Raw genomic sequence first — 23,644 nt, 5'->3', positions numbered from 1 at the left:
AGATTATCTAAACAAGCGAGTGCTGGTCTCTTTTCTCCTTAACAGTATGGTATCAGTCTGAGGCATCCGTTAACATATACGTATTTTGTATATGTTAAACGGATGGCAAAAACGTGATCTGAACACACCCTAAGCCAACTAATTGCACTACCCTATGCCTTATGTTTTCAGATTGGGGCAACAAAAACAAACCAAAATGTTGTTTTTTAAGAGTTAAGACATTAACGTACAGTTGGCAACTAATAAGTGGCACTAGAGAGATAGTTTTTCTGCTTCTGGAAGAGAGCTATCTTGCTTGAGTCTTTTAGCAATGACACATGTAAACTCAGGGCTACAGGTGGACCACCTCAGGATCCTCTGGGTGAGCATGAGGATTAGCAGCAGATAACCCCTGCAGCTACTAACAGACCATAGGAGATTCAGATTTTTGAGTCATTTCATATTTGAAATGTTAGTCCGTATTGATGATGTGGCCAGGGGTATGAAAAGGCCTCTTTGCCACAACATAGGTGACCTCTTGCAAACAAGTGGCTTTGCTAACATTACACCTGTACTCTCTGATCTACAATATATAAGAAGCTCTCATTGTGACTGACAAATATAATGCAATAAATCCACTAAAGTAGCATAATGAATAACAGCATCTGAAGCCTAATGCACATTATCCATTTTATAGCTGTGAGAAAATGATGTATGTGAGAGACTACCAATGCCAAGTAATGAGATAAATATCCTCACCTTAATATCTCATTTACTGCACCATGTAGAAGGGATGATGGAATACTCCAACAATCGGACCACATCTGCAGGAGTTATTAAAGAGGATCTTTCATCTGGCAAAAAATTGTGAACTAAGTATCATGATATACACAGCGGCGCCCAGGGATTTCCCTGCACTTATTATCATCCCTGGGCACCGCTCCATTCTCCCACTATGTCCTCCGGTATGTTCGGTCTCTGGGTTATAGTAGGCGGAGACTTAGGGGACTTGGTTATAGAAGGAGGAGACTGCCCTTGTTCTCCTGGGTGTCTTCTTCTCCCATGCTGTAGTGCTGGCCAAACGCAGCACAGAGTTCGCAGCCTGGGAGAAAAAAACCTCTCAGGCTGTGATCTCTGCGCTACAGCCTGGGAGAAGGAGACGCCCAGGAGAACAAGGGCAGTCTCCTCCTTCTATAACCAAGTCCCCTAAGTCTCCGCCTACTATAACCCAGTGACCGAACATACCGGAGGACATAGTGGGAGAATGGAGCGGCGCCCAGGGATAATAATAAGTGCAGTGAGATCCCTGGGCGCCGCTGTACAGATCATGACACTTAGTTCAGAATTTTTTGCCATATGAAAGGTCCTCTTTAAATTCTATATGTGATGTACTGTATTGACCATTTTTTCAAGTGGTTCCTTGGGCGATGACGTCTCAGTCGGCCCCCTTGTGTCATTTTGCATGACACATGCTGCAATGAAACTGCATGTATTATAGATGTTGCCAAATACAATAGACAGAGCATGCTACGCAGCGGATATATGGGAATCAGTCCTTTTGCACCTACTTGTTTTTTTTCCTACCCAGTGTTTCAATCCCTCCGGTCAACTTACAGTATTCCATTTTTGACTGAACACCCTCTAAAGAGAAACTACAGACATTAAATATACTGCAGACTGGGAGAGGGTTGCTGAGCTGGAGGCACTTTTCCCCACTCTATGCTTATGATGCCTCCTCTGACTGCCTGCTCATGCTCCGTGCTGGCACCTAGCCTGTTGGGCTTTCCTGTGGCTTCATTACAGATCACAATGCTGCCAGCTACTATTGGCTGAGAACCGAGATGTAATTATTCTCCCTTTATGCAATCACACAGTAGTAATGCCCAGAGGTGCCCCTCACAGTTGTAATGCCCACAAAAACTATGGCCACATATGTGCCCCTTTCACAGTTGCTCAACCCATATATGCTCCCTCACAGCAGTTATGCCAAGGTATGTGCCCGCTCACAGTGGTTATGCCCAGATATTTGCCCACTGGCAATGGTTATGCTCAGATATGTGCCCCCTCACAGTAGGAATGCCCAGATGTGCCTACTTGCATTAGTTATGCCAAGATGTGCCCCCTCACAGTAGCTATGCCCAGATGTGCCCGCTCACAGTAGTTATGCAAAGATATGTGTCCCCCTCACAATAGATATGCCAAGATATGTGCCCCCCTCACAGTTGATATACCAAAATGTGTGCCCCCTACAGTTGATATACTAAGATGTGTGCCCCCTTCACAGTAGATATGCCAAGATGTGCCTCCTCACAGTAGATAAGCCCAGATAGGCCTCCTCACAGCAGTTATGTCCAGGTATGTGCCCCCTCACAGTAGTTATTCCCAGATGTGCCACCGCACAGTAGTTATGCCCATATATGCCCCCTCACAGTAGTTATGCCAAGATATGTGTCCCCCTCACAGTACATATGCCAAGATATGTGCCCCCTCACAGTAGGTATGCCAAGATGTGTCCCCTTCACAGTAGATATGCCAAGATATATGTCCCCTCACAGTTAATATGCCAAGATGTGTGCCCCCTTCGCAGTAGATATGCCAAGATGTGCCACCTCATAGTAGATATGCCAAGATATGTGCCTCCTTACAGTAGTTATGCCCAGATGTGCCCCCTCACAGTAGCTATGCTAAGATGTGTGTCCCCCTCACAGTAGATATGCCAAGATATGTGCCTCCTTCACAGTAAATATGCCAAGATGTGCCCCCTCACAGTAGATATGCCAAGATATGTGCCCCCCAAAGTAGTTATGCCCAGATGTGCCCCCTTCACAATAGATATGGCAAGATATGTGCCCCCTCACAGTTGATATGCTTCACAGTAGATATGCCAAGATATGTGCCCCCTTACAGTAGATATGCCAAGATATGTGCCCACTTAACAGGAAGTGAAAAAAAAAACTGTAAATACCGTACTCACCTAGTTCCTCCAATGATCTGCGCTCCCTAGCAGCAGGATACAGCGATACATCATGCTACTGTGTAGTAGGAGGAGGAGGTTGAGAAACTGATTCCCAGCCTGCCCTGCTCCTCCTCCTACACAGACCAGCAGCGTGATGTCTGCTGTTTATTGCCCTCTTATTGCCCTCCTACAGTAGTGCTCCCTTTACAGTAGTACTAACTCTGTGGTTTTAATTTAAAAAAAATGTAATACTCACCTAACCCTGTCCCCCCGGAGACCATGGTGACCTTCTTGAAAGCGCTATGCAGCCAAGCAGGGGAATGCACAGGCCAGGGACAGGCTGAGAAATGATCCTCAGCTTGTGTGCTCACGTGCTCAGCCTAGCAGGCGTGATGATATCACTGCATCATATCTGCAAGTAAATTTAGACTAGCACATCAAAAGTCACAGGTGCACATCCATAAAGCTAACATGCAGACAGCAAAAAAAATATGTATGGCAGCACACTCTTACATACATGCAAACAATAGATCTAGGGTTTAGGGATTATTTTGGATTACAGTGGTACTATACCTACTTTACATGAAAAATTGAAAAATTTAAATTTAGGCCCAGGAGAGACAGTTCTGTTAGTGTTAGGTACCCATCTGCAGAAGCCACCTTGACGTTGGTAGATGGCTCCGTCACACTTTTGATAAAAAATGTGCGCAAAGATCTTCCATTTTTCATGTATAGTAGATATAGTACCACTTTAATCCAAAATAATCCCTAATCCCTAGGTCCATTGTCTGCATGTATAACAGTGTACTCCATCAAATCAGGAGAATGAGGCCTAAGCCCTAATGGATGACAGACACATCAGTTGGACCCGGGCAGAGGTGCACCATCAATGAGGCCAGGTAGCACTCAGGCAGCACCAGGTAGGGGCAAGAGGGGGCAGCGGAAGGGCCACGGGAAATGAGCACTTTCATTGTGGCAAAGGAGTTAGGTTAAGAAATTGGCATGGTGGGGGGGGGGGGGGGGTTCAGTTTTCGCCTCAGACAGCAGAAAGGCTAGGTGCACCCCTGGACCCGGGCCCTGTTGTGTCTGTCGTCCATTACAGCCTGTCAGTAGTGATGAGTGGCAGGGGTCATATTCGAATTTGTGATATTTCACAAATATTTTGTCGAATATGAATTGAATATTCGCAAATTCTAATATTTGTCATATTCTACATTCTTTTTTTTTACTCGAAGATCGGCAAGGTAATGATCGCGTAATATGCGAATATTACGCGATCAATACAGGCGTGGGTCAAAACGAATACAGAGCACTATAGAATATAGTGCTATATATTCCTTTTTAGAATATTTGTCATTTTTTCCATCTGAACACATGATTCCTCCCTGCTTCTTGCTTGTGGACCAATAAGTCATTGGCCCACAAGCAACTTAAGCAGGGAGGAATCATGACTTCAGATGGAAAAAATGACGAATATTCTGAAAAACGAATACCGTATTTTCCGGCGTATAAGACGACTGGGCGTACAAGACGACCCCCAACTTTTCCATTTAAAATATAGGGTTTGGGCTATACTCGCCGTATAAGACTACCCCTGATTTCCCAGCCCTCCCTGTCTTCAAGACTATCTTCTCCAGTCCAGGGAACTGACTGGGATCTGTGGTTGGCACTGTTATGAGGAGGGGGATCTGTGGATGGCATTGTTATGGGGAGGGGGATCAGTGGATGACACTGCTATGGGAGGGGGGTCAGTGGATGACACTGCTATGGGGGGATCTATGGATGACACTATATAGCATCTTATTCTATATGTGTCATCTACAGATCCACCCCATGACAGTGTCATCCACAGATCCCCATCCCTATAACAGTGTCATCCACAGATCCCCCCTCCCATAACAGTGCCATCCACAGATCCCCCTAAACAGTGCCATCCACAGATCCCCCTACCCATGACAGTGCCATCCACAGATCCCCCAATGACAGTGCCATCCACAGACCCCCCTCCCCCTAAACAGTGCCATCCACAGATCCCCCTAAACAGTGCCATCCACAGATCCCCCTAAACAGTGCCATCCACAGATCCCCCTCCCCATAACAGTGTCATCCACAGATCACCCCCCCATGACAGTGCCATCCACAGATCCCCCTCCCCATAACAGTGCCATCCACAGATCCCCCTAAACAGTGCCATCCACAGATCCCCCCCCTAAACAGTGCCATCCACAGATCCTCCTCCTCATAACAGTGTCATCCACAGATCCCCCCCCCCCGACAGTGCCATCTACAGATCCCCCTCCCCGACGCTCACAGGAGTATGCATTTATTAACTGTAATCCGTAACTTTAACTTTAAATGAGCGCTCATCTCTTTACTAGGGTACCTTACTCTCAGCTCCGGTAACAGGCAGTGCGGGTGGCGCTTACTCACTGACGTCACGCGCCTTCTTTTCCAATAGAAGTCAATGGGGAAATACTTGTCTGAGACAGACCTGGCGCAAGTTGTGATGACTGCACTTGTTGAACGTGCATGTAAAACATGCGCACCCACTTGAGGCTGCTGACTACATTGGTTATACAGTTGATCAGCTGCTTGTGGTTTATGTTTAACATATTTTATGACTTGTATCACTATTTGAAGTTAATCAGAATGCTAAAGAACCACAAAATTCACAACAGTTCAAACAACAGTCTATAAATGATCATGGACAAAAAAAACCTACCCTAAGGCCCCATTCACACCACCATGTCTATTTTGTTGATCCGCAAAACATGGACACCAGCCATATGCATCTCGCATATTCTCCTTTTACAGGTCCTACACTATGTTACAATTGCCTGGTCTTGTCCACAAAGTGGGGCAGCGTGAATGGAATTACGGATTAAAATTAATGGGTTAAAAAATCCAGTCGTGTGAATGGGGCCTAAAAGCATGATTATACATGGGTTGTTTCAGCAGATAACCTCCCTTCCCAGACCTGCAAAGGGAAGCATACTTACCTGCTCCCCACCGCTGCCTTGCTCAAGTCCCCTCTGCTATCAATATCAATTTTCATGCTGCTGCAGCCAATGACCAGTTGCAGCGGTGACCTGCCTCCTTGCATTACGTGACCAATTGATGTGACACAAGAGGGACAGGTCACTGCTGTGGCCAATCTTTGGCTGCAGTGGTGTCAACATGACCAAGGCAATGGTGTCTGGGGAGCAAATGAGCTGGGACCCCGTGGTGGGGAGCAACCTTTGCAGATCTGGCCAGTGTGGGGGTTCTGTCCAAACATCCCCAAAAGGTGAACAACCCCTTTAAGCAATAAGAAAGTGTTTATGTTCATAGTTTATAATATATTTATGTTTTTCCAGGATTCTAAAAGAGCAAGAAGATAAAGTGAGGGAAAAAACCATCCATCTACTTGATTCACCAAAGAAGAAAAATTGCTGTTCCAGACAGTAGACTTCGAATACTTACTTCTGCTTCTTCTACACTACCATTCCCTGGGACTGTGTGCCCAGCTCAACATTATGTAGTATAATACTACCCAATGATATAATATGCTTGTCTGATATTTCACTTAGTTGGTGATCATACTGACAAATAATGGACCTTGGCCTTAGAGTGGTATTTTTATAACTGGCCGAAAATGATTATGTTTTTATAATAATTTATTGTGGTTTATTGTTGATATAGCGGTATATTTGGTATGGCAGAATTGCATTGAGTTGTTCCTTAAATAATACATATGTCAACGAACCACCGTATGTCAAAGAACCACCAGAGTGGTGGGAAGTTAAGACATTGGTAAGAAGAAACTCCTCATTCCTGGATAACATATTATAGCTATGATGGATGCCTACGATAACGCAGTCAGGTCTCCTGATACAGTTTTGGAAGCCAAAACCAGGAGAATTCAAAAAGAGAGGAAAAGTCGTATCTGTCCTTATTAATGTCTCTCGTTTTATGATCCACCCTTCATTTTGGCTTCCAAAACGGCATCTGGAAACCATCTGTGGCCATACCCGGGGTTTACCGGGATTTTACATTGTTGACCTATGCTAGAGATAATGTATATACTGTATGTATGTCAGGGACTAACCTTCAGTACCACCACAAATCAAACAAAGAAATAACAGAGCTTGATGGAGCCCCTTCATTGCAGTATCTGACACAGTAACATCCATACCTCTGTGGCTGTGTGTGGTACTTAAATGACCAGGACCGAACTAATGGCCACATTTTGGGCTACTTTCACATCTGCGCTTTCCCTTTCCGGTATTGAGATCCGTCATAGGATCTCAATAGCGGGGAAAAACGCTTCTGTTTTGTCCCTATTCATTGTCAATGGGGACATAACTGAACTGAACAAAACAGAATGCACCAAAATGCATTCCGCTCCGTTTGGTTGTGTCCCCAACGCGGACAGAATAACGTTTCAAGCAGTGTTTTTCTGTCCGCGATGTGGTGCGGAGCAAGACGGATCCGTCCTGACACACAATGTCAGTCAGTGGGGACGGATCCTCTGACACAATAGAAAATAAATACGTCCCCCATTGACTTTAAATGGTGTTCATGACGGATCCGTCTTGGCTATGTTAAAGATTATACAACTGGATCAGTTCATAACGGATGCAGACGGTTGTATTATCACGACGGAAGCGTCTTTGCTAATCCATGACGGATCCAGCAAAAATGCTGGTGTGAAAGTAGCCTAAATGTGGATGTTCTCGTGTCAGGTACAGCAGCAAGGCACCACTGCCTGTTTTATCGACTAATTGGAGGGCAGATAAACCATCAATGTAAGGCTCTTTTCAAATCTGCATTATGACTTCTGTTCATAATGTGGATCATGATGGCTCCTGATGGATCTTGATGACTTATAGTGTGTTATATCTTGGTCTCTTTTGTAGGCTTGCTGCTATGCTATTCTTGTGGTCAAATTGGACGGATCTGGCAGCAAGAACCTCCTATAGCAGTATAAGCATCCTAAAATCCTGGAAAAGTGTCGGCCATATACTGTTGGGAATCTTTAAAAATGATTTTTTTTTTAAAGAAATTAACACCATGTAAATAGAGCATATATATGACCAATGCACTAACTTAATTTCGTATCATATATCATATCAAAATCATCATATAGGGACTTAAATACTCCCATTAATAGACATATGTTTTATAGACATGTATATGTCATGTTTTTAGTACAAATGTATTTGAATACAAATGGCATTTTAAAGTTATTTTAGAAGATTTATAATCTCCCTTGCACCTGAAAAGTGGCGTTAAAAAGTCACAAAACATTGTTGCATCTCTCTACTTTTATGCCGCCCTTGCCACACCCCTTTCAGTGGAAGTAGGGGCGTGGCCAGGCACTGCTACAAATACATTTTTATTTACACCACTTTTTTGGAGCAAATTAATCCATAAATCCAGGGGCGTCGTTAGGTCAAAACATTCGGGGCTGGAGCACCGAATGTTTTGCCCAGTGCCCCGAATGTTTATTCTGGTGGGATTTTTTTATTTTTTATTAGGCTATTCCTAGCCGTCTAGGCAATCCAACAGCTCATCTCCCAACACCCCTTGTACTTGTTCCGCTACTTGCAGGCAGCGCGGGAATGAGTTCAGAACTTCAGTCACTTCGGTCCACAATTCTGTTCTGTGGCACGTGATCCCGCGAGACCCGCCACGGGAGGTCACGGGTCTCACAGGATCACGCACCGCAGAACAGAATTGCAGACCGAAGTGACTGAAGTTCTGAACTCATGCCCGCGCAGCCTGCAAGTAGCGGAACAAGTACAAGGGGGTTGATGGGTTCCAACTTCCTACACTTGTTGATGGGTTCCCTCACAGATTACAACTGATTCTGGCATCCCAGCAGCACAATCTGTGATTAGTTTATAGTTATTAATCCCTTTCAGCAGTCCCCGATTCACTGAAGGGGGGACTGCTGAAAGGGGTTAATAACTACTGTGAAGGCCCCCCCCCCCCCCGGTGGCGAAGAGGGCGTAGCTTCATGGGGTGGGGGCGTAGCTTCACGGGGGCTCGAGCCCCAGATGTCTTCAGACCCTAGCAACGCTTCTGCATAAATCTACAGCAGCTCAGAGTTACCGTAGAATTCCATTTAGGTTCCATAATTCCTGGCCACAGCACTCGTCCAAGAGAGACTTCTGCTGGGTACAAGTCCTTTTCAGGTCCTTTTCCACCCTTCGGCCATATATTAGTCAATTTTAGACGGCACACCAGCTTTGTGTTTTCAATATGCATATCTTTATTTTATTCAGCCATTTGAGGTGCAGTAGCAAGAACATCAGCAACGTTTTGGGTCTCTATTTGAAACTAATAACTGCACCTCAAATGGCTGAATAACACACCGTGAGGAGCATAGAATTCTGTTTAGGCACACTGACTGCCCGGGAATTAACCAATTTATGCGGAGGTCTGCACCTCTTCATAAATTAGGCGCATCCTCTGGCAACGCAGGGATATGAAGACTGGCGCAGAAAGCGCCATACTAGATAAATCTCCCCCATTGTCTAGTTTGGACTGCTTTTTGCCCTGAGATAAGCTCATCCTGGGATTCCCACTGCTGGAACCTATGGCACCTAGTACCTGTTGCCTGAGTTAGGCTACTTTCACACTAGCATTTTTGCTGGATCCGGCAGGGCTCATCAAAAACGCTTCCATTGCTGATAATGCAACCATCTGCATCCGTTATGAACGGATTCGGTTGTGTTATCTTTCACATACCCAAGACAGATCCGTCATGAACTCCATTGAAAGTCAATGGAGGACGCATCTATTTTCTATTGTGTCAGATTGTGTCAGAGAAAACGGATCCGTCCCCATTGACTTGCATTGTGGGTCATGATGGATCCGTCTTGCTCTGCATCCCATGATGGAAGGGAATGAGACTGCAACCAAACGGAACAGAAAGCATTTTAAAGCATTCTGTTCTGTTCAGTTACGTTTTGTCCCCATTGACAATAAATAAGGACAAAACTGAAGCTTTTTTTTCTGATATTGAGACCCTATGACAGATCTCAATACCGGAAAATATTAACGCTAGTGTGAAAGTAGCCTAATCTGTGGTTGACAGAAATATCACATTAAGGTCAAAAGGGAAATAGACATTACATGGTCCACACTGAAGTCAATAGGTGTTCACTAATGTGAGGGCATACCTACAATAGAATCAGGGCACATGATCATTAGGAGAACCATGGTGGAAGTAGGCCAGGGACTTCATAATCTGCAGCTGCAGGTAGTTGGAGCTTGTAACATACCGTACTCATTGATACAGCATGCATTGAGAACACTACAATTAAGTTGTTGCTGAAGGAGCTGTTGCACTTCGGCTACTCCTCCCCATTGATGACCTATCCTTTCTAAGGAAAGGTCAATATAGGGAACCAGACAACCTCTTTAAATGTATAGTTAAAGTTATAGTGTAAAGTTATACGTTTTACTGAATCTTTTCCCAAAAACTATATAATATACTCCCCATGTTCTATAACATCCTGCCTGCAGATAGCTCTGCATTTTGTGGTGACAGGTTCTCTTTGCGCACTTCTTCAAGAATGATTTAAAATGGCCTCACTACACACTACACTCTAGCACTTGCATATACTGCATAGGCAAATATTGTGCCTGTGAAGACATCAATAATATGTATTAGCTTTCTAAGCATAGAAAACCACCATTCTCAGTATGGAGGTAAGTGATCAGGCTTCCATACAGAGGTTTCAGGTTTGAATCATGGTGGATACTCTTCTTCAGTTAAGTTTTTTCTCCCTCATTTAAAGGGAACCCGTCATCAACTTTATGCTGATCTCACTGAGGGCAGCATAAAATAGTGACAGAAATGCTGATTTCAGCGGGGTGTCACTCATGTAAGTGGTTGCTGAAAGCCAGCATCATAATCATTGCAGCCCAGGCCTGGAAATCTACTTAAGAAGAGTCCTGGTTATTCATAATCTCCTGCTCTCCCCGTCCATCTGCTGATGATTGGCAGTTCTCTCCTAGACGGAAATGGAGAAAACTAGGTAGAAGACTGTCAGACCTCAGCAGGTGGGCAGGAGAGCAGGAATTCATGAATAACCAGGACTCTTCTCAATTTGCCATGACTCTTTTCCAGGCCCAGTCTGCAATGATTGTGAACTTGGTTCTCGACAACCACTTACTTTTAACTTTTAAATGACAGACCGCTGAAATCTACTCACCCGTCTCTACTTTATTCTGCCATTAGTATGGGCACCATAAAGTTGATGACAGGTTCCTGTTAACCTATAACATTAGTTAATAGAAATTAAAATGTTATATGTATGGCAAGATGGCCTGATGAAAGTAATGCTATACTCGCTAGGCTTTAAGCAGTGTATATGATATCATGTTATGACACAGCATGAATTTACTTCCTGATGCCTATACATAATACTCCCCTTATCTAGTTGAAGATCTGTTTAGTGTAAAGGCAAGGTTTGAGCTAGAGCTGAGTGTCACAGATATGAGAAGCATGATTACATCTGCAGATCTACCCTTCCCATGTTGATGTCTAGCCCTGCCAATGAAGGGGAAAGGGTGGGAGGAGTGTGCACGCATAATGGCATTACAAAAGCAGTGCTTCAAGGATTCAGCCCCACCCCGTTGTCCCAACTTGCTCATTTGCATATGAATAAAACCACAAATATCTCTGCAGCTGTTTAAAATCCCGACATATCATTTTAATCAGCATGATCAACACTACCAGGCACTAAACCTGGTTTAACGCTGGGTTCAGACCTGAGTGTACTTGAACGTACGCTCTGTATGCGCAAATGTGGAATATTCTGCTGATATACTTTCTGAGGATGTTTTTTCCTCATATCTATAAATGTACAGTAATGTGATCTTTGGTATCTTCTAGAATTTATTTCATATCAGTTAAGCTAAGATGTTAGGGATGTGTCTGTCAACACACTGTTGACTGATTCCTGGGGAAACCAGCAGAATTATGAAGGCAGCTCTTGGCCATAGCAACTGCTGTATGGGTATGCTCACATAAATCACACCAATGAGGCCAGGTTAGGCAAGCGCCTCAGGCAGCACCAGGTAGGGGCAAGAGGGGGGCAGCAGAAGGGCCATGGGGAATGAGCGCTTTCATTGTGGCAAGGGTTAGGTTAAGAAATTTCGCCATTTCAGTTTTCGCCTCAGGCAGCAGAAAGGCTAGGTGCACCCCTGGGAAAATCTAATGGGTATTTGCTGAGGAATCTACTCATTTTCCATTTACATGCTGTAGATCTGCCCATGGATTTAGCTGGATTCTATTATTCTAATTTGTGAGCTGCCACACTGTGGTTTCTGTGTGGCTGAATGGCAGCAATGAGTTTTCTGTGGGTAGTTAATGTTAGGTGTTTTTGCTGCGGATTTCAGTGTGGAAAATCTGTTGAAAAATAGCGTAAAAAGGAGCTCCATCTGAATATATCCTAACCCATAATCAGCAGAACATATGTGCAGCAAAGAATTGTTAGATCGTATTTACCTGTATGAGTAACATGTCTATAAGTTTTAAGTTATAATTCATCTAGAAATGTTTGCATAAAGACAGAGCAATAGTAAGATCTATATTTTTTATAGAACAGGCTTTATTACTATGAGGATAAAAACATGGAAAAAATATTAAATTGATATATTTTATGATCTGTTGTTCTCATGCTTCATGTCATTAATGTAAAATATCTGTATTTCCCAATTTTATTGGATTGTTTTATTGTACATATACAAATAAATTAAGTCCCATTTTGTATGTGTATAGTTTTTAATAGATAAATATTTGAAATCAAATGTTTTATTTAATTTAATTTAGAGAATAAAGCCCAGCTCTCCTAAATTTCGCACAGCTTTTCGACTTCTATTGATAGCATCAATCTCAGTGGCCACCACTAGGTGGAGCTTGCTGCATATTGTTTATGATTAGTTTAATGGTCAAACAGTACGCAATAAGCTTTTAAACAAGAAAATGTGTCCTCAGAAATTGACCGATTGTTTAAAGAGGACCTTTCATGGTTTTGAATTAATTGAGATAAATAACTTACTTGCTGATGCTGCCACCCTGCCTGACTTTTTAAAATACCGCTCGTACGCCCTGCTGTGCCTCCCCCTGCACTTTTGCCGCTCAGTATGCTAATACTGAGCATCGGTACAGGGAGGAGGAGACACCGGGGGGGGGGGGGGGCACTGTCTGTGCCGCGATCCAATCACAGCGGAGAGCGTCACAGCCAGCGAGAAGGTAAGCTTTTTTTTCTCCCTGTGATTGGATCGTGGCACAGCCAGGGAGAAGGAGACGCCCATTGAGAAACCCTGGTGTCTCCTCCTCCCTGTACTGATGCTCAGTATTAGTATACTGAGCGGCAAAAGAGCAGGGGGGCATAGCGGGGCGTATGAGCGGTAGTTAAAAAAATCAGGCAGGGTGGCAGCATCAGCTGGGGGTACCCGCAAGTAAAGGTATTTATCTCAATAAATTCGAAACCATGAAAGGTCCTCTTTAAAGCGGTTATCCCATGAAAAGCCATACCATAGTGCTATTTATTAGTGGAATTGTTGGGCTGTGAATGAGGGACTACTATGTACAGTATGCAGAGGAGGAAGACAGGAGAACACAGCAGGGTTAGCAATGCAGTCATGGGAGATGCAGGTGCTTGATTGTTACATGTGATGATCTGCTGCCCTCCCACAGAAAATATAGAGATCAGAGCTGCAAAGGGGTCAGTAAAGAGGCTAAACAGCATGATAGTTATACTGGAGAACAGCATTTTATGCATTGATATAGTAAAAACTATACACACACTGTATTTTTGCCCTATAAGATGCATCCTATAGAGCGAATACTAATGGAAGCACATATTAGTACAGTAGGACTGGGGAGTGATCTTCTTGCATCGCATGCTGTGCTGTGACCTGTGTACAGCGTCAGGATTAGAGATGAGCAAATTTAAAAAAAATTAGATTCGGCCGTTTTTTTTTGTTTTTTATTTGGTTCGACCTGAATTTATTAATGCCGAATCGTGTTAAAAAACAGCTATTTCCTGGCTGCAGAGAGCCTTTATAGTGCTGTAGAACACTGTACCTTGCAGTAACAGGAGGCCACAGAGTGGCAAGATGACATAGTGTTGAGGAAGCATCAGGAGACCACAGAGTGGCAAGGTGACATAGTGTGGAGGTGGCAACAGCATCAGGATACCACAGAGTGGCAAGGTGACATAGTGTGGAGGTGGCAGCAGCATCAGGAGGAGGCCACAGAGTGGCACAATGACAGAGTGGAAGTGTCAGAAGCAGCATCAGGAGGCCACAGAGTGGCACAATGACAGTGTGGAGGTGGCAGCAGCAGCATGAGGAGACCACGGAGTGGCACAATGACAGTGTGGAGGTGGCAGCAGCAGCATGAGGAGACCACAGAGTGGCACAATGACAGAGTGTGGAGGTGGCGGCAGTAGCATCAGGAGGAGGCCACAGGGTGGTGCAATTACAAACTGTGTAGGTGGCAGCAGCATCACCAGGAGGCCACAGAGTGGCACATTGACAATGTGTGGAGGTGGCGGCAGAAGCATCAGACTGAGGCCAGAGGGTGGCACAATGACAGTGTGGAGGTGGCAGCATCAGTAGGCCACAGAGTGGCAAGATGACAGAGTGCTGAGGTAGCATCAGCATCAGGAGACCACCGAGTGGCAAGGTGACATAGTGTGGAGGTGGCAGCAGCATCAGGAGACTACCAGTGACCCGGTGACAGAGTGGAGAGGCTGGTGGCAATACCAGTACCAGCTGAAGATGGTGGGTGAAAGAAAGAGCACTTGGCATCAGATGTGTGGCATCAGGTGGGTGGCAGAATCAGAATAGTAGCTGAGGCAGGTAGCCATAAGAAACCAGTCTCTTTTGTCAAAGTTTTCGGTGTGGCGCCATGGATGATCTAGTCTGACGCATTAGGCATTGGTGGGTTGAAATCCTGGCTGATTTATGCCTGATTCATCTTGACAAAGGTCAGTCTCTCTACATTTTGGGTGGACAGGCGAGTTCTTCTTGGGGTAACTATGGCTCCCGCCGCACTAAACACCAGCTCTGATGTCACACTACTGGCCGGTCAGGACAGCTTTCCCAGGGCAAACTCTGCCAGTTGCGGCCACAAATCCAGTTTGGCTGCCCAGTAGTCCAGCAGATCTTCAATGTGGGGTGGCAGGGTGCTGTCCAAGTATTTCAACACCTGCTGGTTCAGGTCCTGCTCCAGCTCAAGCTGCTGCTGGTGAGTAGTTTCTTCACTATGCGGGTGAAGAAAGCTGCTCATCAGCGACTCTACCCTGCCACAGCAGCAATGGCCGTGGAACGTGAGCGCAGAGGGCCCTGCGAGAGGATGGACGATGGTGCAGATAGGCAGCGGCCAACTGACTACATAGGATGTCTCTATAGTAGTTCAGTTTGTCCTCCCTCTAATTTTGGGCTGGTAGCAAGGGTCCAACAAGGTGGAGAGCCAGAAGTCATCCCTCTGCCGAATGGTGACAATTCGGCTGTCACTACGCAAGCAAGTGAGCATGCATTGGGCCATTTGTGCAAGTGACTCAGAGGGACTCCCTGCCTCCATCTCCACTGCATACTGCCACGGTGTGTCTGGGTCCTCTGCCTCGTCTTCCTCATCGCCATGTAGCTCCTGTGGCTGCTTCTGCTCCTCCTCTCCTGTCACCTTTGTAGAAAAACCACCAATTTTGCTACACATTGCTTGTGCTCCAATTTCCTCCTCCTCCAGTTCAACCCCCACAGGGCTCATGTGGCTATGAGATCTAGGCACCATGGCTCCAGTCCCCTGACCAGCCAGATTTACCAGCATCTGTTCTAGGATATGAAGCAGTGGAATGACGTTCATCCCATAGTCCTGGCGACTGACAAATAATGTGGTCTCATCAAAGGGCCTGAGCAAGGTGGTGTCACACATGAGTTGCCACTGGCTGACGTTGAAGTTACACAGGGGAGTACTCTTGTTTTCTTGGATCATCAAGAAATAGTTTATGGCCTTTTCCTGTTCGTATAGTCGGTCCAACATATGGAGGGTGGAATTCCAATGGGTGGAAACGTCGCATATCAGCCTATGTTGGGGGATGCCGTTCTGCTGCTGCAGCTCAAGGAGGGTGTGCTTTGCAGTGTACGAGTGGCTGAAGTGCATGCAAAGTTTCCTGGTCATTTCTAGGATGTCTTGCAGATGGGTGGAAGACTTCAGGAACAGCTGCACAACCAAAACATGTGCCAAGCAGGGCGCAAGGCTCAGCCCTCCTTGACGCAGCGCCGCCACCATGTTCTTCCCGTTCTCTTCACCATGGTTCCGATTTTGAGTCGTCGCGGAGAAAGCCAGGATTTGGCTTCTTGATGAAGGACATGGAGCAGTTCCTCCCCTGTGTGACTCCGTTCACCCAGGGAAATGAGGTGAAGAACAGCACTGCACATGTGGTATGCTGGAGGGGCACTGTGAATTGTCCCTGCAGTGGAGGCTGAGGGCACAGTGGAGAATGAGGAGGCAGAGGCGGAACTTGTCGCAGGACCAACGGCGTGAGAACGTGGAGGCGGAAGCGGCTTCACCTGGCCAAGTTGCTGGTGTGGCTGTGCAGGAACCACATTCACCCAGTGGGTCATAAAGAACATGCATTGTCCCTGACTGTAGTTAGAGCTCCAAATGTTGGCGCTGCCGTGCACTTTGGAAGACAACGACAGGCTCAAGGACTGGCCCACCTTCCGTTCTACGTGTGCAGGGCTGGTACTGCCTTTTTGGCAAAGAAATGACGGCTTGGGACTCTCCACCTTGGCTTGGCACAAGCCATCAGTTCTCTGAAAGGAGCAGTGTCCACCACTTGGAAAGGGAGGGACTGCAGCACCAGCAACTTGGCCAGGAACACTTTTAGCTTCTGCGCCGTTGGATGAGTGCACTCATACTGTTGTCTCTTGGCAATCGCTTCAGTAATTGATTGCTTTCCCTGAAAATGAGTGAACGGTGCTTATTTTATTTAGGGTAGTATCATGGTGACATTCCATGTCCGCTGCTGTCCAACTATCCGGGGTGGGCACAGGCACGGGTTAATTCCCTTTCTGATCCTGTTGTCAGCTGCTTGACTAATAAGCCAATCAACTCTTCTATATAGCCTGTCTGCTGACCTCACTTCCTTGCCTGAGCAGTTGATCTCTAAAGATCTTGCTAGGTCTCTCTAATTTCCTAGAGCTTGTAAAGAGCTACCAGTGTACTGACTCCTGCCTGTTTTATGGATTTATTCACAGATTTGCACAAACTCTGACTGCCCTAACCTTTGCCTGTTCCCTCAGTGCCACGCACCGCTGTCTCTGATCAGCAGCCAACCACACAGCAGCTATTCCAAGAGGTAGTGGCCTGGTGGCTCCCCTGTAGCAAAGGCCAGATCCCTGTATAAAGGTTAAAGGGTGAAAACTAGGGGATCACCAGGATAACGCCTTCAGGACTAATCCAAAGTCAAACTGGTTGGTTGGCACAGTGGGTCCACATTCACTGTCCATAACAGGTATCAGATGGTAACAGAGTTGAATCGCTGTTTCAGTCACACTGTAACAGAAGCCAATGTAAAGCAAGTTCACGTCTGTAATATAGCTGTATGTTAGTTTCCACATTATAAACTGAACATTTAAGTTCCCTTCAATTCTACAGAACCAAACTTATATCACCATAGGGTTCTAAGTTGGGTTCAGTAGAGCCACAGGCCATCGTAAACTTGCAGGATTATTATGTCAGTCTCAAACATACATCACAAAAGTTGTGTATGCCACCTGAACGGTATGACTGAAAACTTTGATTCAACTGCTTTGCCAAATTACTGACAAATTGAGAGTAGCGGGCGCAATGACGGGGAATGGTGATTGCGCCACCACCCTCATCATTGAACACCTCAGACGCGTTCATCAATGATCGCGGCATTTGAGCTAAAAATATTAGGGCTTTCAGGGGTCAATCGATGAAAAAAAATACATTTTCCATTTGAGCGCAAAGAGACCATCTTGATTGACGATTCTGCATGAACTCTCACTCGGTGCGTAATGACATAATAACGCTGTCCAGTGTGGTGACGTCATACACCACGTGAGATTTCGCACGGGATCTTCAATCAAGATGGCCATGGCGGTGGAAGAGATAAGTATGATTTTTTTTTGCCGCCATTTCAGGGAACATTGATTCATTACCACAAAGCATGGGGAAATTCGGCTTCGCTGAGAATCTAAAATTCGGATCGAAGTCTACTTTGGATACTTCAATTCACTCAACACTAGTGCCCAACATAGAGCTGATCTGTGTACCGTGCCATGTGAACTGCGGTTTTGCTGATTCAGAGAATTACTCTATATTACAGCAATCTATGGAATATGATTTTCTTCTCATGGAATTAAATCAGTGGTATAACAATATATGTTATGAGCTCATAGATTTCTATGGGCTCTGTATTACAGATTCATACAACTAAAATCCATAATATGATCGTCTCATCTGCAAACTCCACTTGCTAGCATACTTACAGCTTACATAGAAGTGAATGGGGCTGCGTAAAATTCGCAAGCATCAGCAAGCAAGTGCGGATGCGGTGCGATTTTCACTCATGGTTGCTAGGAGATGATCAGGATGAGGACCTGATCATTATTATTTTCCCTTATCACATGGTTATAAGGGAAAATAATAGCATTCCTAATACAGAACGCTTAGTGAAATAGGGATGGAGGGGTTAAAAAAAATTAAATAATAATTTAACTCACCTCATCCACTTGATCGTGCAGCCCGGCTTCTCTTCTGTCTTCTTCTTTGATGCCCAGGAGGAAAAGGACCTGCTGTGACGTCACTGCGCTAATCAGTGATGGATCATGAGCACAGTCACCACAGGTCCTTTTCCTCCAGGGCATCAAAGAAGAAGACAGAAGAGAAGCCGGGCTGCGCGAACAAGTGGATGAGGTGAGTTAAATTATTTTTATTTTTTTTAACCCCTCCATCCCTATTTTACTAAGCGTTCTGTATTAACAATGCTATTATTTTCCCTTATAACCATGTTATAAGGGAAAATAATAAAATCTACACTACACCTAACCCAAACCCGAACTTCTGTGAAGAAGTCCGGGTTCGGGTCTGGGTACCAAACATGCCGATTTTTCTCACAAGCGTGCAAAACGCATTAAAATGCTTTGCACTCGTGGGGAAAAATCACGAATTTTCCTGCAACGCACCCGCATCTTTTCCTGCACGTCACCCGCAACGCCCGTGTGAACCCAGCCTAAAGGTCAGTATAGTACCCTAACCTACTGTCGTTAAATTGACCTCTCCTACTACAGGCAGGAGTGATCCAAACTGAAAGTAGTCAAATCCATGTATGAATAATGGGTATAGTTTTCCTTTGAAGGATCGGTATTAAATTGCATTCAGCCACAGAGACATGATGTATGAAGTCTTATCACTAGATGCTTTTTTTTATATCATCCCGCAGTTCCTAAAATACGTACTGCAGGCCGCTCATTACACATTTATCATGAATGAAGCAATAAATGCAGTGCTAACACCCATTTGTTTTATCCCCCAATTAGACCTTAGACATTTCATAGCACACATCACTTTATTGCCATAGTACAATCAGCAATCTCATTATCATGCACTGTAAAATTACAAGTGTCGCCATCGTCGCCACCTTACAATTAACCGATAAACACAGAAGATTTGCTCATTTCATTTATTAGTTACTTCCAACAACATGAAAAATTCATCACATTTTTTTTTTTTTTATTCGCCTCTTCTCGTCGTGAAGCTGAACTGACTTCAGTGTCCGATTTCTTTCTTCAGAAGTACCGGTGGCTTCAAGTATGGCAGGTAGAGGATTAATGAGATTCAGGCTCTTGTTCTAACGCATTTTATAATCATGAGATATTGAAGCTTCACATAGCTGGCCTTTGAAATCCAGTTCTACTGTGAAATCGAGATCACGCTGTAATGAATAGCAAAGATACTAGTTAAGCAATTGTATTTAACCATGTAGCTGCCACAACTGCATCCGTGAATAGTTGATATTATACATATTAGGCTTACTTGCTGAGAATTGGGTGTGTGGCATGTGTAGACCTTTTCCCCAAGCCTCACCCCCTTTCTTTTGGGTCAGACCCTTTTTTGTGCCATTGCACCTACCCCTTACTCTGTATTTGCATGGCAGGGCTGTAACCGATGACACACCCCTGGCACCACACGCAACTTGGGACTAATCTCCAGGAGATGTTGGGATGGAATTTGCCAAGTCTATCGGAATTCTGGGAAGTTTATTCTATCTCAAGGAGCCTCCTGGACTTTCCGGGAGAGTTGGCAAGTATGTATTAGGCACAGACCTCAAATACAAGGATTACAGATCTGTGTTGTTCAGATAATACGGTGTCCATAGTTTGACATGGGCCAGATGCCTAACTTGAATAATCTTGGCCCCAATTCAAAATCTATAATAAGGCCTGTATTTACCATGTGCCTTTTATTATACTAGTGTCTACTTATGTGGCGGAGAGGTATTTGGCCTCCTTCAGGATCTCAGGCCTATGTTCAACTGCTACATTTGCACCCCCTATATGTTTTTTTGGCCGACACATATATTCTTGGCTGAGCCAAGCAGATATGTGCTGAGATAGTGGGGAGAAAGCTGATGCCAGAAATCTCCCCTAAAAACAAAAGAAAAGCCAAGATTTCTAAAAATCCAAGAATGCTGAAATCCAACATGTTTCCCTTTTCCCTGAAATCTTCTTTAGATGGTTGACGAATACCATCAAAATTGGTGGGTTCAGCCAACTTGTATCTAATATGTATGGCAAACTTTTATCTTGTGCACATTAAAGGGGTTGTGAGGTGTAAAGATACTGATGACCTATCCTCAGTATAGGTAATCAATATCAGATTGGTGGGGGTCCAACTCCCGGCACTCTGATCAGCTGTTTGAAGTTGTAGCGGCACTAGTGCAAGTACTACTTCTGCTTCAAAATTGCCTGTGCACCATCTTATTTGCAGTGGCTGCGCGGTGTATTTACAACTGCTTATCGCATTAGTTTGAGTGGGACGAGCAGCCATAATTACACTGAGCCGCCTCTACAACAGAGACGATATGCAGGTAATTTTGAAGTAGAAGTGGCGCTCACACTATCACCACCAGCTCTTTTAACAACGGATCTGAAGAAAGGTGAGCAATAGGGCTGAAACGATTACTCGATTGAATCGAGTAATTCGACACAAAAAAATCCTCAATGCAAAATTTTTGCATCAAGGATTTGTTTGTGTCATGTGACCACGGAGCGGGAGTGAAGTGCTTGCTATTACTCACTGCTCCTCGGTCACCCGCCGGGCCGCGCGCTGCACTGGATCCTGACACGTCAGGACGACAGTGCAGCGTGCAGAGAAGAAGATAGAGGAGTTGTGGAGCAGCGTATTGAAGGGCTGCTGGAGATTAGGAGTGGAGATGGTGGCACTGGGGGAGCTGAGGGCACGCTGGCATCAGAAGGGATGATGGCACAGAGGACTGATGACACGGGGGGGAGCTGATGCCACCGGGGGCAGCTGATGGTACATAGAGCTGATGGAACAGAGGATTGATGGCACTGGGGGACTGGTGGCACAGAAGATTGATAGCACATGGGGGTGATGGCACTGGGGGAGCTTATGGCACAGAGGATTGATGGCACGTGGGGGTGATGGCACTGGGGGAGCTGATGGCACTGGGGGAGCTGATGGCACTAGGGGGAGCTGATGGCACGGGGGAGCTGATGGCACAGAGGATTGTTGGCATGAGGGGTGATGGCACTGGGGGGAGCTGATGGCACTGAGGGGCTTATGGCATGGGGGAGCTGATGGCACATAGAGCTGAAGGCACATAAAGCTGATGGCACAGAGGACAGATGGCACTGGGGGGAGCTGATGGCACTGGGAAGATTAATGTAAAGTACAGCTCATTACATGAGCGTTTCATGATATGGACCATTTTAGACTGGAAGATGCTCAAGTGAATGGGGTTGCAATGCTACACACTTGTCATGAGCATACAAGCTGGTTCTTGAAAAAAAACAGACCATATTTCTAATCTCAGACACACATTTAAAGGAATCAACTTGATATATCATTAGAAGCAATGTCATAACCATACTAAATGAGGAGAAATCCCTAGGAAATTCCATCACTGTGTGAACGTTGGTGGCTTACTGACCAGATGGCCCTCAGCACATCATATGCTGCTATTCCTAAATCTCCTGCAATTCCTCTGCAATGTTGATGGCTAAGATCTTTCATATTTTTGAACTAAGCACATTTTAATATTGCAGCATTGTCTTGTATTACCAATGGATTTCCTGCAGGGCGAATCAAAGCTGTAAGTCTATGGTTAATGTCTTTATATTATAAATTGATATTACTAGACTGCTTTATCCTGTGTACAGGAACATCTCTTTCAGCTGACAGTCAGCAAATATAAATGCTTTAAAGATAACATCCTTCCTTCTTGTTAGAGATTAGCGTGACAAATGAGGTGTGTTGGCATTAGTAGAGGAAGCTCAATAGGAGAGAGACAATGCCAGCAGCCGCGCTCTCTGCATCCTGCATACTGATCAGTAACGGCATTCTTTTCAGGTGATCATTCCTATTTTTGCACTGACAGCTAAGACCGGGAGCAATGCAGCTTCAAAACTGGGGCATAGATAGAAGAAATCAAAATGGTTAATGCTATTATAACCTTGGAAAAGAAGGTTCTGGAGCTTGGTGAAACTTTCATCCCCCACTTTTATTGAACCTTGAGAGAAACATGGCAGGTTCCTTTATTTTGTGCTATGGAGATATGGAGACCTGCCTAGGTTCCCACCGACTATGAGAAAAGAACATGGGATCGGGGTCAGACTGACGAAACAGAGGACCTTCCTGTGGGCCTAAGCTGTAACGTGATCATAGGTCCCTAAGTGTCCTTCAGAGGAGAAACCTGTGTGGAATTGACTTTGGATCCAATCACTTATCACAAGGGTCTATTTGTGACACAAAAATAACCTATTAGCCCTTATCAATGATCTTCTCTGTGTGTACAGTGATGACAAAATACATTGTAGATCATAATGCAATTAAAAGTGGTCATGTTCTGTATAAATGGAGGGTGGCCCTCAATAATTTTGATGGACCAAAGAACCACAATCTGATGATGCATTGTCAAAACCTTTATCTACTCTATATGCCCAATGACAGCTACAATGGTTGTTTTCTGGTACATACTCTTTTACTTTAGAAATACTGGTAGATGGAAACAAACACAACTTACAATGTTGTTAGCATTAGGTTTCATAGATATAGTACCATATAGTTCTTCTCCTCTCCGTACAGTTAGGTAATCTTCCAAGTAAAAGACAGTTTGCTTCCAGTGTGTATATGGAGCATCTGGAGCTGTGGAAGAAGATAAAACAATAAAAAACAATCATGAAAATATTCATAATTCTGTTAATATTGCAAGCAAAAAATGTGATGTGATTGTCATTTTGTAGAATCGCAGGGCTTAATTTAGGTTGGTGGAGCCCCATAAGTCTGGCTAGTACCCAACTGACTCCCTATAGCAGTCACAGGTACGAAGCAGAGAAAAGCCTCATTGTTCTGGGATAAAAAGTTGTATATGGGTGAATAAAGAAGGTTCTTTCACTTTATTTGGGGATTTTGCCTATTTTTGTATT

At 44.8% G+C, this 23,644-nt stretch overlaps 2 protein-coding genes across 3 annotated transcripts in view; one reads left to right on the top strand and one right to left on the bottom strand.

Moving 5' to 3' along the window:
* Window positions 1-7,280, top strand: part of CRACR2A (calcium release activated channel regulator 2A) — a 181,379-nt gene extending 174,099 nt beyond the window's left edge. For both annotated transcript variants that reach the window (XM_044277943.1, XM_044277942.1), the window contains exon 18: window positions 6,292-7,280. In XM_044277943.1, the coding sequence (XP_044133878.1) occupies window positions 6,292-6,382 (91 nt within the window). In that variant the 3' untranslated portion in view covers window positions 6,383-7,280. The remainder of the gene's footprint in view (window positions 1-6,291) is intronic.
* Window positions 7,281-19,758: 12,478 nt separating this feature from the next.
* The window catches only part of PRMT8 (protein arginine methyltransferase 8), a 285,445-nt gene continuing 281,559 nt past the window's right edge, over window positions 19,759-23,644 (bottom strand). The window contains exons 9-10 of the mRNA XM_044277941.1: window positions 23,242-23,363; window positions 19,759-19,908 (exon numbers count right to left, since the gene is read on the bottom strand). Coding sequence (XP_044133876.1) covers window positions 19,825-19,908; window positions 23,242-23,363 — 206 coding nt within the window. The 3' untranslated portion in view covers window positions 19,759-19,824. The remainder of the gene's footprint in view (window positions 19,909-23,241; window positions 23,364-23,644) is intronic.

Source organism: Bufo gargarizans, chromosome 2, assembly GCF_014858855.1.
Source record: "Bufo gargarizans isolate SCDJY-AF-19 chromosome 2, ASM1485885v1, whole genome shotgun sequence".
Lineage (NCBI taxonomy): Eukaryota > Metazoa > Chordata > Amphibia > Anura > Bufonidae > Bufo > Bufo gargarizans.
The sequence above is the reverse complement of the archived record's forward strand: the minus strand, read 5'-3'. Positions and strand labels throughout refer to the sequence as shown.